This window comes from Erpetoichthys calabaricus, chromosome 11, assembly GCF_900747795.2.
Source record: "Erpetoichthys calabaricus chromosome 11, fErpCal1.3, whole genome shotgun sequence".
Lineage (NCBI taxonomy): Eukaryota > Metazoa > Chordata > Cladistia > Polypteriformes > Polypteridae > Erpetoichthys > Erpetoichthys calabaricus.
This window is the reverse complement of record NC_041404.2, coordinates 105,398,022-105,411,945: the sequence shown is the minus strand read 5'-3', so window position 1 is coordinate 105,411,945 and position 13,924 is coordinate 105,398,022. Positions and strand designations below refer to the sequence as shown.

At 42.3% G+C, this 13,924-nt stretch overlaps 1 protein-coding gene across 1 annotated transcript in view; it reads left to right on the top strand.

The window, feature by feature from the left end:
- Nucleotides 1-13,185, top strand: part of tbc1d25 (TBC1 domain family, member 25) — a 99,256-nt gene extending 86,071 nt beyond the window's left edge. Inside the window, exon 7 of the mRNA XM_028813673.2 lies at nucleotides 8,403-13,185. Coding sequence (XP_028669506.1) covers nucleotides 8,403-10,211 — 1,809 coding nt within the window. The 3' untranslated portion in view covers nucleotides 10,212-13,185. The remainder of the gene's footprint in view (nucleotides 1-8,402) is intronic.
- Nucleotides 13,186-13,924: the final 739 nt, after the last annotated feature.

The window sequence follows — 13,924 nt, the reverse complement described above, 5'->3', positions numbered from 1 at the left end:
ATATATATATGTATATGTATATATATGTGTATATATATGTATATGTATATATATATATGTGTATATATATGTATGTGTATATATATGTATATGTATATGTATATATATGTATATGTATATATATATGTATATGTATATATATGTATATGTATATATATGTATATATATGTATATATGTATATGTATATGTATATATACAGTGGTGTGAAAAACTATTTGCCCCCTTCCTGATTTCTTATTCTTTTGCATGTTTGTCACACAAAATGTTTCTGATCATCAAACACATTTAACCATTAGTCAAATATAACACAAGTAAACACAAAATGCAGTTTTTAAATGATGGTGTTTATTATTTAGGGAGAAAAAAAATCCAAACCTACATGGCCCTGTGTGAAAAAGTAATTGCCCCCTTGTTAAAAAATAACCTAACTGTGGTGTATCACACCTGAGTTCAATTTCCGTAGCCACCCCAGGCCTGATTACTGCCACACCTGTTTCAATCAAGAAATCACTTAAATAGGATCTGCCTGACACAGAGAAGTAGACCAAAAGCACCTCAAAAGCTAGACATCATGCCAAGATCCAAAGAAATTCAGGAACAAATGAGAACAGAAGTAATTGAGATCTATCAGTCTGGTAAAGGTTATAAAGCCATTTCTAAAGCTTTGGGACTCCAGCGAACCACAGTGAGAGCCATTATCCACAAATGGCAAAAACATGGAACACTGGTGAACCTTCCCAGGAGTGGCCGGCCGACCAAAATTACCCCAAGAGCGCAGAGACGACTCATCCGAGAGGTCACAAAAGACCCCAGGACGACGTCTAAAGAACTGCAGGCCTCACTTGCCTCAATTAAGGTCAGTGTTCACGACTCCACCATAAGAAAGAGACTGGGCAAAAACGGCCTGCATGGCAGATTTCCAAGACGCAAACCAATGTTAAGCAAAAAGAACATTAGGGCTCTTCTCAATTTTGCTAAGAAACATCTCAATGATTGCCAAGACTTTTGGGAAAATACCTTGTGGACTGATGAGTCAAAAGTTGAACTTTTTGGAAGGCAAATGTCCCGTTACATCTGGCGTAAAAGGAACACAGCATTTCAGAAAAAGAACATCATACCAACATTAAAATATGGTGGTGGTAGTGTGATGGTCTGGGGTTGTTTTGCTGCTTCAGGACCTGGAAGGCTTGCTGTGATAGATGGAACCATGAATTCTACTGTCTACCAAAAAATCCTGAAGGAGAATGTCCGGCCATCTGTTCGTCAACTCAAGCTGAAGCGATCTTGGGTGCTGCAACAGGACAATGACCCAAAACACACCAGCAAATCCACATCTGAATGGCTGAAGAAAAACAAAATGAAGACTTTGGAATGGCCTAGTCAAAGTCCTGACCTGAATCCAATTGAGATGCTATGGCATGACCTTAAAAAGGCGGTTCATGCTAGAAAACCCTCAAATAAAGCTGAATTACAACAATTTTGCAAAGATGAGTGGGCCAAAATTCCTTCAGAGTGCTGTAAAAGACTCATTGCAAGTTATCGCAAACGCTTGATTGCAGTTATTGCTGCTAAGGGTGGCCCAACCAGTTATTAGGTTCAGGGGGCAATTACTTTTTCACACATGGCCATGTAGGTTTGGATTTTTTTTTCTCCCTAAATAATAAAAACCACCATTTACAAACTGCATTTTGTGTTTACTTGTGTTATATATGACTATTGGTTAAATGTGTTTGATGATCAGAAACATTTTGTGTGACAAACATGCAAAAGAATAAGAAATCAGGAAGGGGGCAAATAGTTTTTCACACCACTGTATGTATATGTATATATATGTATATATATATGTATGGGCACGACTAAGGTCGTGCACCAAGGTGAGATCGGCACGGGATTCCGCTGGGGCTTTCCCTCATGGTTTGGGACAGGGGACTTCTCGAGACATGGGCCATTTTCAAGACCCACTAACCCCAATTACCTTTTCCACTTGGGAGTCCAACTTTACCAACTCATTCACCAATGTCATGACCCCCCTCAGAGTAGCTGCCACCCGAGAGTCGCATGCATCAAGGACTTGTCGCAATATGTCTTCCTCATGCATGTCAGAACACCGCTTCAGGCACAATGCATGGAATTCAAAGACAAAGTTCCTGAGACTCTGTGATGGCTTTTGCACAAAGGTCTAGAGCTTTTCTTCCAACAGCGCCTGATATTCATCTGAAAGGAACACATTCAGAAAGATAGCGCAAAACTCCGCCAAGTTGTTACACTTGTGCCACTCAGCAAACCACCAAGAACGTGCCGGACCCCTTAGTTCCGTGCTCGGGAATCCCCGCAGCTCAGCCCCACCCAGAGCATGCAGCTCCATAAACAAGTCAACCTCCTCTACAAAGTCGACAATGCTCATGGGTGCACACTGAGGGGCCAGCTTAGGGAACTCCATCCACTGCACATACCCGGAAGTGCTGGCAGAAGTATTACCAGGGACACTCGGAGTGCTTCCGGGTGCTCATGCAGCACTTCTGCCACACCAGGAAGTGCCGCAGGAAGCTCATCAGGAGGCACCTGCAGCACGTCCGGGTGGGCATAGAAGAGGCCTCCTCCCTCCAGTCGTGAGTCTGGTGGAAGTGGACGAAGCTCGGAGGAGAGGAGTGGAGTCGATGAAGACAGGACTTTTGAAAGGCCTGGACGTAAGGGTGATTGGTGGAAGGACACTGGGTTGTGTGCGGGACTATATTCATTGTAAATAATTGGAAATAAAACAGGTGTGGTTTGTGAACCACTGGTGTCTTCCTGTCTGTGCCAGGGCTGGTCTTCCACAATAAGAATACAAATATTTACATTAAACCCTCCCTTGCCCCTAAACAATAAACAAAAGCACACAACACAAATACAAACATGAATCAGATAAACACAGCAGTTGAAAATGTGATAAATGTGTCCCAAAATACAGTCTGGCGGTATTGAAACTGGCTGTGGTGATATTGTGCTTCCTCCCGACAACAAAACGACCTCACCGTAAAAGTCCTGGCAATGGTTGGAATGAATTTGAACCCCGGGGTTCCTTGGCTGTGGCTGTCGTGATGTAGGATCAGTAGTTGAAAAAGCAGGCAGTGGAATTAAGCAATAAATAGCAGTAATGAGTTTGTAGATGGATGGTAAATTGTTTTCTTTTCCTCTCTCTCACCTCCTTGCCTCTTTTTTAAATGTAAAATGTTCCGGATGTATCTGGTGTGTAAACAGGTGATTTCTGTCTTGGGACTGCGGTTTCTCTCCATCATCCTTCCCCACTGCACTTACGGGGACAACATTCACTGATGTGCAAACATAACGGACAGTAAACGGGACGATGAAAACAAAATGCACTCAGTACAAACATAGAATATACTATTATGCAGCCCTGCTACAGTATATCAAATAATGCATATGAAATAGTTCTTGCTTTCACCAAACTTTATTATTTTCATGTGTATATTGCATTTGATAGGGATGTCACGATACCAGAATTTTTGTATTCAATTTCAATACCTGTGAAATTTCACGGTACTTGGTATCTATTAGATACCACTGCAAAACAGAAATCCCTTTCACTGTTTTTTTATTTAAAGTATCTCCATTATTCAAATGGATAGTACTGTGCCTTTTTCTATAATAGAATATAAATATACAAATACTATTAGTAACAGCAAAATTTTTAAATGGTGGTAAATCAGTGAAGTAGTTGGCATTCATAAATATCAAATTACAATGCAAGACTTGAATTTAATTTGTGTTGGACATGGGGATTCCCCCAGTGTAACAGTAATTTTTTTTATAATCTGGGCCTGGGAGATTTCAGCGTAGGATTTATAAAGTAGATATTTTAAAAATATCCTCCACTTACCAAATTTATCTTACCATGTCCATCCATCCATCCATCCATTGTCTCCCGCTTATCCGAGGTCGGGTCGCGGGGGCAGCAGCTTGAGCAGAGATGCCCAGACTTACCTCTCCCCGGCCACTTCTTCTAGCTCTTCCGGGAGAATCCCAAGGCGTTCCCAGGCCAGTCGAGAGACATAGTCCCTCCAACATGTCCTGGGTCTTCCCCGGGGCCTCCTCCCAGTTAGACGTGCCCGGAACACCTCACCAGGGAGGCGTCCAGGAGGCTTCCTGATCAGATGCCCGAGCCACCTCATCTGACTCCTCTCAATGCGGAGGAGCAGCAGCGGCTCTACTCTGAGCCCCTCCCGGATGACTGAGCTTCTCACCCTATCTTTAAGGGAAAGCCCAGACACCCTGCGGAGGAAACTCATTTCAGCCGCTTGTATTCGCGATCTCGTTCTTTCGGTCACTACCCATAGTTCATGACCATAGGTGAGGGTAGGAACATAGATCGACTGGTAAATTGAGAGCTGAGCCTTGCGGCTCAGCTCCTATTTCACCACAACAGACCGATGCAGCGCCCGAATTACTGCGGATGCCGCACCGATCCGCCTGTCGATCTCACACTCCATTCTTCCCTCACTCGTGAACAAGACCCCGAGATACTTGAACTCCTCCACTTGAGGCAGGATCTCGCTACCAACCCTGAGAGGGCACTCCACCCTTTTCCGGCTGAGGACCATGGTCTCGGATTTGGAGGTGCTGATTCTCATCCCAGCCGCTTCACACTCAGCTGCGAACCGATCCAGAGAGAGCTGAAGATCACGGCCTGATGAAGCAAACAGGACAACATCATCTGCAAAAAGCAGTGACCCAATCCTGAGCCCACCAAACCGGACCCCCTCAATGCCCTGGCTGCGCCTAGAAATTCTGTCCATAAAAGTTATGAACAGAATCGGTGACAAAGGGCAGCCCTGGCGGAGTCCAACTCTCACTGGAAACGGGTTCGACTTACTGCCGGCAATGCGGACCAGGCTCTGGTACCGATTGTACAGGGACCGAACAGCCCTTATCAGGGGGGCCGGTACCCCATACTCTCGGAGTACCCCCCACAGGATTCCCCGAGGGACACGGTCGAATGCCTTTTCCAAGTCCACAAAACACATGTAGACTGGTTGGGCAAACTCCCATGCACCCTCCAGGACCCTGCTAAGGGTATAGAGCTGGTCCACTGTTCCGCGACCAGGACGAAAACCACACTGTTCCTCCTGAATCCGAGGCTCGACTGTCCGACGGACCCTCCTCTCCAGGACCCCTGAATAGACTTTTCCAGGGAGGCTGAGGAGTGTGATTCCTCTGTAGTTGGAACACACCCTCCGATCCCCCTTCTTAAAAAGTGGGACTACCACCCCGGTCTGCCAATCCAGAGGCACTGTCCCTGATATCCATGCGATGTTGCAGAGGCATGTCAACCAAGACAGTCCTACAACATCCAGAGCCTTGAGGAACTCCGGGCGTATCTCATCCACCCCCGGGGCCCTGCCACCAAGGAGTTTTTTGACCACCTCGGTGACCTCAGTCCCAGAGATGGGGGAGCCCACCTCTGAGTCCCCAGGCTCTGCTTCCTCATTGGAAAGCATGTTAATGGGATTGAGGAGATCTTCGAAGTACTCCCCCCACCGACCCACAACGTCCAGAGTCGAGGTCAGCAGCGCACCATCCCCACCATATACAGTGTTGACACTGCACTGCTTCCCCTTCCTGAGACGCCGGATGGTGGACCAGAATCTCTTCGAAGCCGTCCGAAAGTCGTTCTCCATGGCCACCCCAAACTCCTCCCACGCCCGAGTTTTTGCCTCAGCAACCACCAAAGCCGCATTCCGCTTGGCCTGACGGTACCTATCAGCTGCCTCCAGGGTCCCACAGGACAAAAGGGTCCTGTAGGACTCCTTCTTCAGCTTGACGGCATCCTTCACCGCCGGTGTCCACCAACGGGTTCGGGGATTGCTGCCACAACAGGCACCGACCACCTTACGGCCACAGCTCCGGTCAGCTGCCTCAACAATAGAGGCACGGAACATGGCCCATTCGGACTCAATGTCCCCCACCTCCCTCGGGATGTGGTCGAAGTTCTGCCGGAGGTGGGAGTTGAAGCTACTTCTGACAGGGGGCTCTGCCAGACGTTCCCAGCAGACCCTCACAACACGTTTGGGCCTACCACGCCTGACCGGCATCCTCCCCCACCATCGAAGCCAACTCACCACCAGGTGGTGATCAGTTGACAGCTCCGCCCCTCTCTTCACCCGAGTGTCCAAGACATGTGGCCGCAAGTCCGACAACATGACCACAAAGTCGATCATCGAACTGAGGCCTAGGGTGTCCTGGTGCCAAGTGCACATATGAACACCCCTATGCTTGAACATGGTGTTCGTTATGGTCAATCCGTGACGAGCACAGAAGTCCAATAACAAAACACCGCTCGGGTTCAGATCGGGGGGGCCATTCCTCCCAATCACGCCCTTCCAGGTCTCACTGTCATTGCCCACGTGAGCATTGAAGTCTCCCAGCAGAACGAGGGAGTCCCCAGAAGGTATGCCTTCTAGCACCCCATCCAGGGACTCCAAAAAGGGTGGGTACTCTGAACTGCTGTTCGGTGCATAAGCACAAACAACAGTTAGGACCCGTCCCCCCACCCGAAGGCGGAGGGAGGCTACCCTCTCGTCCACCGGGGTAAACCCCAATGTACAGGCTCCAAGTCGGGGGGCAATAAGTATACCCACACCCGCTCGGCGCCTCTCACTGGGGGCAACTCCAGAGTGGTAGAGAGTCCAGCCCCTCTCAAGGAGATTGGTTCCAGAGTCCAAGCTGTGCGTCGAGGTGAGCCCGACTATATCTAGCCGGAACCTCTCAACTTCGCGCACTAGCTCAGGCTCCTTCCCCTTCAGAGAGGTGACATTCCACGTCCCAAGAGCCAGCTTCTGTAGCCAAGGATCGGACCGCCAAGGTCCCCGCCTTTGGCCACCACCCAACTCACACTGCACCCGACCTTCTTGGCCCCTCCCATAGGTGGTGAGCCCATGGGAAGGAGGACCCACGTTGCCTCTTCGGGCATCTTACCATGTACACATTCTAAATTTATTCTGACATTTTCTTTCCTGTAACTGTAAAATACTGCTCTAAAATCAATAATAATAAATATTGAAATATTATAACACTACTGTTGGATTTGTGAATTCTGATATAATTTTATATTTTAACACATTTTTAAAGCTGTTTTTGTTGTTAACCGGTATTCTATGACAAAATCTGATTTGTCATAGAATACCAGTTATGTGTTAAATTTATTACAAGATTTATATATGCATCTTTAGCTTGTTAAAAACTTTAAATATTAATATTTAACAGGTGAGTCACTGATAGACTGCATTACATTCGCCAACATACTTATCAAATGTGATATACTAAATGTGCTTTCACTACGTTTGTCACGTTTGGTGTTATACTCATGAACATTGGTTCACCTACAAAAAAACAAATGTCTGACACCAATTTACCGCTTGTAGATTCATATTCAGTATGCTGTGTTGCCTGTATTGCTATAACTGCGTATCTCAGTGGTGCATTTCTGTCATTGCAGTATATGTTCTATTACTAGAGAGACGTGCTTTGAACTTCATAGAATTTAAACACTAAAAACATTTTATTTTGTTATTATCAAATAGAGTAGCTTCGTTCACTGCAGGTGTACACAAGTCAAAGAGCCACTTAGTTTGAAACCTGCCTCAATTTTTACTTGCTGCACCTGTTGTTTTTATGCTTAATTGTGGATACGTGTGAAATTTTCTCCCGTGACCTGATACTAAATCTATTTCTGAGCGATCTCCATAATGGAATAAAAGTGGCAATAATGAAAGCCTGTGTGTGTGTGTTTGCCATTTTTTTCTTTCAATGATAAACATCATTTCACCAATCTTGCCAAAATTCTCCTGCCTCAAACACGAAGCATTTCTAGACACAAGTTCTTCAGTTTTTCTTTTTGAGATGTGTTAATGTGGTGCTTTAGTACCATGAACGACTTCAATGTGTACTTTTCATTCCCACTTTTATCATGTATTACTGTGCCTTCTGAAGTAATATGTCTACTTTCAGTTGCTCATCAGTGCAGCAACAACTTTTATATGATATTTACTGATTCTTTAAAAAGTCCAGTACTGTTATGTTTCTGGTATGAAGGTTTCAATTTAATACTGAAGTATCACTTCTTGTGACATCCCTAATATTTGATTTACAAAGTGCTAAGATGTTATATTATCAGTTTAACCTTATCAAATGCATAACAAAATGTGCCCTTATACGTGTTTATGTGATGTATAATTTGTCCTTGACAAAATGTATATCTTTGGCAGTGTGCTTATTAATGAAACTGGAAGAGAACATTAACATAGCATTGTTTACTTTCCCCAAATATTTTGCCTATGTTTATATTAATATCATTTTATTTATATATGGTGGATCGCTTTCCCTTTCTCTTCCTTTTCAATAGGTATCCTACTGTCAAGGTATGAGTGACATTGCCTCCCCAATCCTTGCTGTGATGGACAATGAAGCTCATGCTTTTATTTGCTTTTGTGGCATCATGAAGAGACTAGAAGGCAACTTTCATACAGATGGACATCTCATGTCAGTCAAATTCCAACATCTGAAACTTTTGTTACGGTACTCTGACCCAGAATTCTATACTTACTTGCTTTCCAAAGGAGCAGATGATCTGTTCTTCTGCTACCGTTGGCTGCTGTTGGAGCTAAAGAGAGAATTTGCCTTTGAAGATGCTTTACGCATGCTTGAGGTCACCTGGAGCTCACTGCCACCTGATCCTCCTGAAACTGAGGTGGAGTTGGTTGGTCTGCCCTTGGAGCAACGGGAGAGAACAACTACAGGAGCCGAGGATAACCTAAGTGAGAGGCAGAGGTATCGACACATGTTGAGGCCTACTCAAGAGCAGGAATTAGGAAGCCAAGACCATGAGCAGAGTCTAATAGAGCCAAGAGGTTGGAGTCAAAGACTAAATCCAGATTTCTTGGAGGGACGGGAGGAGGGTGATGGTGTGGGATCTTTCAAAGAAGTGCCAGTAATGCGTCCAGTAGAACAAATGGAACAAAGAGCAAAAAAACAACTGTTAAAGCTTAAACCAGACTGTGTTCAATACCACAACTTCATGCAAGAGGACCAAGTGGAAAACGAATGGGAAAAGTCAGCAAAAATTATTGATGAGCCAACAAAACGGCAGATGCCAAGGGAGGAGTATGATTTAAAGGAAGAAGACAAAAGAAAGAGCAGTACATCTCTACCTGCACCCCTGAACAAGCAGGCCAGTTTTGGAGAATTCAAGTACTACAGTGCCCGCAACAGTGAAAGCTTTGATATAGATGAAGAATTGATTATGGCCACAGATGTGCGTCCTATTTTAAACTGTTCTGTGGCTGGCCACAGACTTCCTTCACGACAGCAAACTGAAGATAGTGAAGAAGACTTTGGGGAGCAAGAGCCCTTGATTAAATCAACAGCTAGTGAAAAACCACAGATACCCACTGTATCTCCCACATTTGTAAGAAAAGCTGGTAGTAGTGGTAGACAGTCCCCCAGTGGTAAATTATCATCACCATCGACTCCTAGCGGAAGGGAGACCACACAATTTACCACCTGCCAGACCAATGGAAGAGCATCGTCTCCTTGCATTTCTAATGAGAGAGCAGCCTCACCTTGTTTTACTGCTGGAAGAGTTGTCTCTCCCTGTATTGCTAATGAAAAAGGCTCTCCTTGCTTGCCCAATTGGCGAGCTGTGTCTCCTCTTTCCAACAAACGATTGAGTTCCCCATCTACACCCACAGGCAAACTAGGTTCCTCACCTTGTTTGTGCAATGGCCGAGCATCTTCTCCTTTGCTTTCAAACAGAGGAGGAGCTTCAACCTCTTCCACTGATGGACATATAGGGGGTGTATCAACACCTCAAAAGGATGACAGTAAACTGCAGCCTAACACCCCACCCATCTCTCTGCCCCCACCTCATGAATTTGGTAAAGGTAATCCCTTCATGTTATTTTTGTGTTTGTCTATCTTGTTAGAGCATCGTGATCACATTATGAAGAATAACTTAGACTACAACGAACTTGCCATGCATTTTGACCGACTTGTCAGGAAACACAACCTTAACCGGATACTGCATCGAGCAAAGGCCCTCTTTGCGGACTACCTTCATAGTGAAGTCTGGGACTCTGAAGAAGTGGATGAAGCAGCAGCAAACTCTGACTCCCCTTCTTCACAGACTCCTCAGCCACCATCCTTTTCATCTTGACCACTGACCTTTGCAGCCTTGCTGCCTCTATCCAGTGGCTTGGCTGTACCTCGTTAAAAGTTAATCTGGAAACTACTCCTGAATCTTCTTAATTGTGGAGATGTTTATTTGTAGCAAACCAATAGCAGTGTTTGGAAAAACTGAGTGGCATTTTGCAAAATTGTGACCATCCAGTCAGAAGATTCACATTTCAAAGTATCACAAGCTGATTTTCTTTAGAAGACAATGAATTGAAGATTAAGTGAGGGTTTTTTGTAACAATTATTTTGCAACTTTTGTAAAAGAGCATTTTGATCAAAACAATTTATTTGGAATATGTTACAAAGTTAGATTTTAGCCTCCTGGAATCCATTTAGGGATGACATGCTAAACTAATAAGCTGCTGATATTAATCCACAAACGATATACAGTATATATCTCTTTTAATTTGTTGATATTGATGCCATATTTTACTTTATTTCCCCCAAGCATATAACATGCCTTATAAAGAACAGATTATAATTAGAAGCATGGCCACTTGAAAAGTGTTTCCATAGATTTTTTTTAAAAAATAGCACTTTACTGTTTTTATTTTCCTAAGAAATTATCTTTCTTGCTTTTTCAGCCTTTATTCTGCCCTTGTGGCTTACTTTTCTGCCATTTCTCTGTTTCTAGATATGGCTTCTTTACATCTTTTGCCACCAAAGTCCTTTATTCTTGCCTTTTGAAACAAGGTATTCATTGTTGGGATATTTTGTTATAGTAAGTTGTTTACTTTTCAAAGGGTGCTGTGTTGTCTGTCTTTTGGGAAAGATCTGAACAACTTAATGAAATATTGACATAAGTTAATGAAATATTGACATAAGTGAATACTGCAAGACATATAAATGGAAAATAAATACATACTGAACTCAAGGTTTGTTAGGAGGCCATGTTGTAATAGTGTTCTCTATACTCCAAGCATAATTGTGTCAGAATGAAAAATGTCTATCTTGAAAGGCATCAGAATCTATAACATAGTCTCAGAATACCATATTTTACCTTTTGCTCACTTTTATAGATCACACCTGACCAACTTGTGTAATGAATGTCAAGAGTTTTGAGAAAGTAGATTAAAGCCACATATTTTGTTAAGCTGCTAAAAAGTGATGTTTCTGCCATTTGTTATTCAGTAACAATTTATTTGCAGCTTGCATCAACTTTTTGTTTATTTCCCATATTTATTTCTACAATTAAGAAAATGAAAAAGTCTGTCTGCTTATCCTATCCCACTTAAAGCAATCTTTTATTTTTAACGTTTCCTAATGCAAATGTTACTTTTTGTTATATTGCTTCAATTCTTAATCAACTGATTTGAATTTGTGGCACAGAACAACTTAAATTTCTGAAATAACTAATAATACACAAGCTTGATTTAATAATAACTAGTGGTATACAAAGCATGTGCTTGGACATTTTATTATGTTTAAAACTGTATGACACTATTGCTTTGTGCCAGATATATTAATATTTATATGTCATACTGAATACACTGTTGGACATGATAGCCAGATCCTGTGCCACTGGTCCAACATTACAGGGGATTTTATACTGGGTGGGGGAGGGGGACAGAACATTGAAGTATCAATAATTAATTATTTTTAAATGAATGGAAACCTTCTAGTCGTTTTTTAACATACTATACCCATACATCTTACAAATTTAGAAGCTGACCAAATTTCAGATATATATGGAATCAATTATCTATCAGTTTGATAAACTTAATGGTGGTATTGATTGGTTGAACACCATGTAGACTAACTCAGCATTGATCCAGAGTTCAGTTATTAATGAGATCTATGGCTGAGGACGCTGAAAGGAAAGGAGATTTGTTTTCAGTCTTCTTTTCTTTTCAGTCTTCTTAGAGACACTAGTACAGCATTTCTCTTGGTCAGAGTGTAAATAAAAAATCAAAAACATGCAGAGTGAACCACATTTTAAATTTGTAATGAAGACTTTATTATGGTGTGTTTTAAGAGCAACAAATGTCTTTATTGACAGTTACTTATGTTTATTTTTCTGATTTTTGTTTTTTTTTTTCCCTAGTCTAGCGCAGGTGTAGAGTATAGATTAAGATATGTGTGGGTGTCGCGACATTTGCTGCATAACAACTTTCAATTAAAGAAACATTTTGTCCTTTAATTATTTTTAAGAAACTTTTTTTCACAGAAAGAATGCCATGAACTAAAATATTAAATGACACTTTGTTTTTAAACTTATCCCTATTCTCCATCTTCTGGTCTAACTAGCCTTAACAAGGTGGTCTAGATTGTGCACTTTGCTGGTTCATACTGGTAGTATGCAGATGTATTTAGCCCTGTGTGGTTCATCCTTCACATTCTTCATGAAGAGTCCCAATAAAGCCTTGATTGAAGCAGGGGTGTCCAGTACTGGTATTGGGGAGCAACAGCTGCCCTAGCCATTCACTCCAGCCCAGCTGCTAGTATGATCTTAATTAAACATTATGTTTAACCGGATAGCAAAGCCTGACTGTCTGTTTGCAGTCTCAAATTATCTTGTTGCTTTCCTTCATTTCTTTGAAATTTATCCATTTTCTCAGTTGCTTTCTTCAACTTACTGTCTGCCCCAGCACCAGAGAGCATAGAGTGGGAACCCCAGACAGGATTCCAGCCTACCATAGGGCACTCAAATACACACAGGACCAATTTACCTGACCAGCTGGAATGTGGAAGGAAAACCTGCAAAGGCATGAAAACAAGTTACAGACACTCAAACTCAGGTCTCTGGAGCTGTGAGGAGTCTTGTGAAAAATGCTTATTGTGATAAAAGATTTTAACAGCATGACACTCTTTTTTACTTCTTTTTAATTTTTCCTTTTTTTATTTTTTTAATTCAAGTGCCTGATAATGCATGTTTGTCGAACATGCAGGTAAAAATTTTTTTGCTATACTCTGCTATTCTCTATTACAATACTTCTGTCAACCAAGAGTTTTAACTTCTTCAGTGCTAATTGCTTACTAGTTAAGAAATAAGAAAGAATGAGTCCAAGCTAACAAGTGGTCAGTACCTAAAAGCCTAACCTAGTACCATTTTCACTATTGTGTGTGTTAATTATTATGCAGCTTTTCCAAGAAAGGTTATTACCAAAATATATGGGGCTAATTTTCCCTTTTTTTCCACCCTGGAAATATTCAGTATACCCTGATAGAAATGTATACCACTATAGAATAATGGGAACATGGAACATGAAATTAAGTGGCATGTTCTGATAAGCATAATATCTGCTTTCTAATTTAGACATTGGCTTAATCAAAATCATTCTCCAGACCCAAGACTGGACACCAGCACCAGGATATCTCTCTTAATACCAAGGCCAAATATAAAAGGGGGATAAAGAAATGGAATGATCTTCTTGACAAATGGATGTAATCTGTTTAAACCTGGATTTACCCAGTTCAGGTAAACAAAAAATTGGTAGGAGTCTTTTACTGGGCTAGATTAAGCAGGTGTTTGCAGATGATATTTAACTTAAAACCTGTATTACTCTAATAGGTAGAGGCTGGAAGCCCTTATTCCAGTTGTTGACAAATTTATTTTGTTTATTGTGGGATCTGCTATTTCTTCTAAACACCTGGTTAAAATTTTGTTTTTGTGTGCCTTTCAGTATTTTTGAATTATGACCTTAATTACTGCTCTCATTTTACAACACTAGGAGTGCCTGCTAGTACCATGCT